Source organism: Cicer arietinum, chromosome 2 (assembly GCF_000331145.2).
Source record: "Cicer arietinum cultivar CDC Frontier isolate Library 1 chromosome 2, Cicar.CDCFrontier_v2.0, whole genome shotgun sequence".
Lineage (NCBI taxonomy): Eukaryota > Viridiplantae > Streptophyta > Magnoliopsida > Fabales > Fabaceae > Cicer > Cicer arietinum.
In genome coordinates this window covers 4,547,505-4,548,439 of record NC_021161.2, presented here as the reverse complement: position 1 = coordinate 4,548,439, position 935 = coordinate 4,547,505, and the positions used below count along the sequence as shown (strand labels likewise).

Sequence of the window (935 nt, the reverse complement as noted above, 5' to 3'; positions counted from 1 at the left end):
GAACCATTTAGTGAAGCTAAAAAATCGTAGAGAACATATTTGGAAAGAGATCAATTCCCTCTCAAAATTTCTATGCATATATGTTCTATTGTAAAACAAGCTATGTCTAATATATACAAGTGAGAAAATGTTTTATCATACAACCTTTATTTCATATCCGGTTGAACAACTCCACCATATCTAATAATAGACTATCCACACGATATTTTTTTCTCATCCATATGTGTCTCTCTCAGTTTATTTGTTTTCAAAAATCTTGTGAATTGATTGCAGAGACATAAAATTAGGGATTTGGGTCGTGTGCAATCACTGCTCTTGTGATCACACGCAGTCATACAATTACATCAGTTCAATTTTGATTGGATGACTCATATTTAAAATCATATTTTTTGTTTTAAATAAAATCACAAGCTGTCTTTAAACTTAGTTTGTCTAATCTTAATTAGACAGCCGAGATCGTGTGACTGCACTCAATCCAAATCCTAAAATTAGTGGAATATAAATATCAAAGTCCAATTTTTTAAATAATTTGATAATCTAAATAAGAGACCTAAAAAAGTAAACATAACAACAAATATAAAACAAAATTCTCAATTCAATCAATTGAGAGCTATGACTATAATGAGCCATTATGTGCATTGATCGTGCGCATCAGTGTACTTCCTCCATCTCAAAATATAAACAAAAATTAGTTTAAAAAAATTAATATATATAATTTTTCTGTTTATATTTTGGGACGGAGTAGTAATAAACTTACGAAAATCCGATGAAACTTGGTCGTGCAATCGTATTAATATGTTGCATACCGTAGACAACACATCCAAGTTATGCACACTAGGAAAGAGTTGTTAAACATTGTAATTTTCCAAGATTAAACTGCATTGGCAACAGTCTCTGACAATTGTTGTTCTGAAGATTTGGTATTGTCAGGTTCA

At 30.4% G+C, this 935-nt stretch overlaps 1 protein-coding gene across 1 annotated transcript in view; it reads right to left on the bottom strand.

Moving 5' to 3' along the window:
- Positions 1 to 834: 834 nt before the first annotated feature.
- Positions 835 to 935, bottom strand: part of LOC101507647 (cystinosin homolog) — a 3,128-nt gene continuing 3,027 nt past the window's right edge. Inside the window, exon 7 of the mRNA XM_012712690.3 lies at positions 835 to 909. Coding sequence (XP_012568144.2) covers positions 835 to 909 — 75 coding nt within the window. The remainder of the gene's footprint in view (positions 910 to 935) is intronic.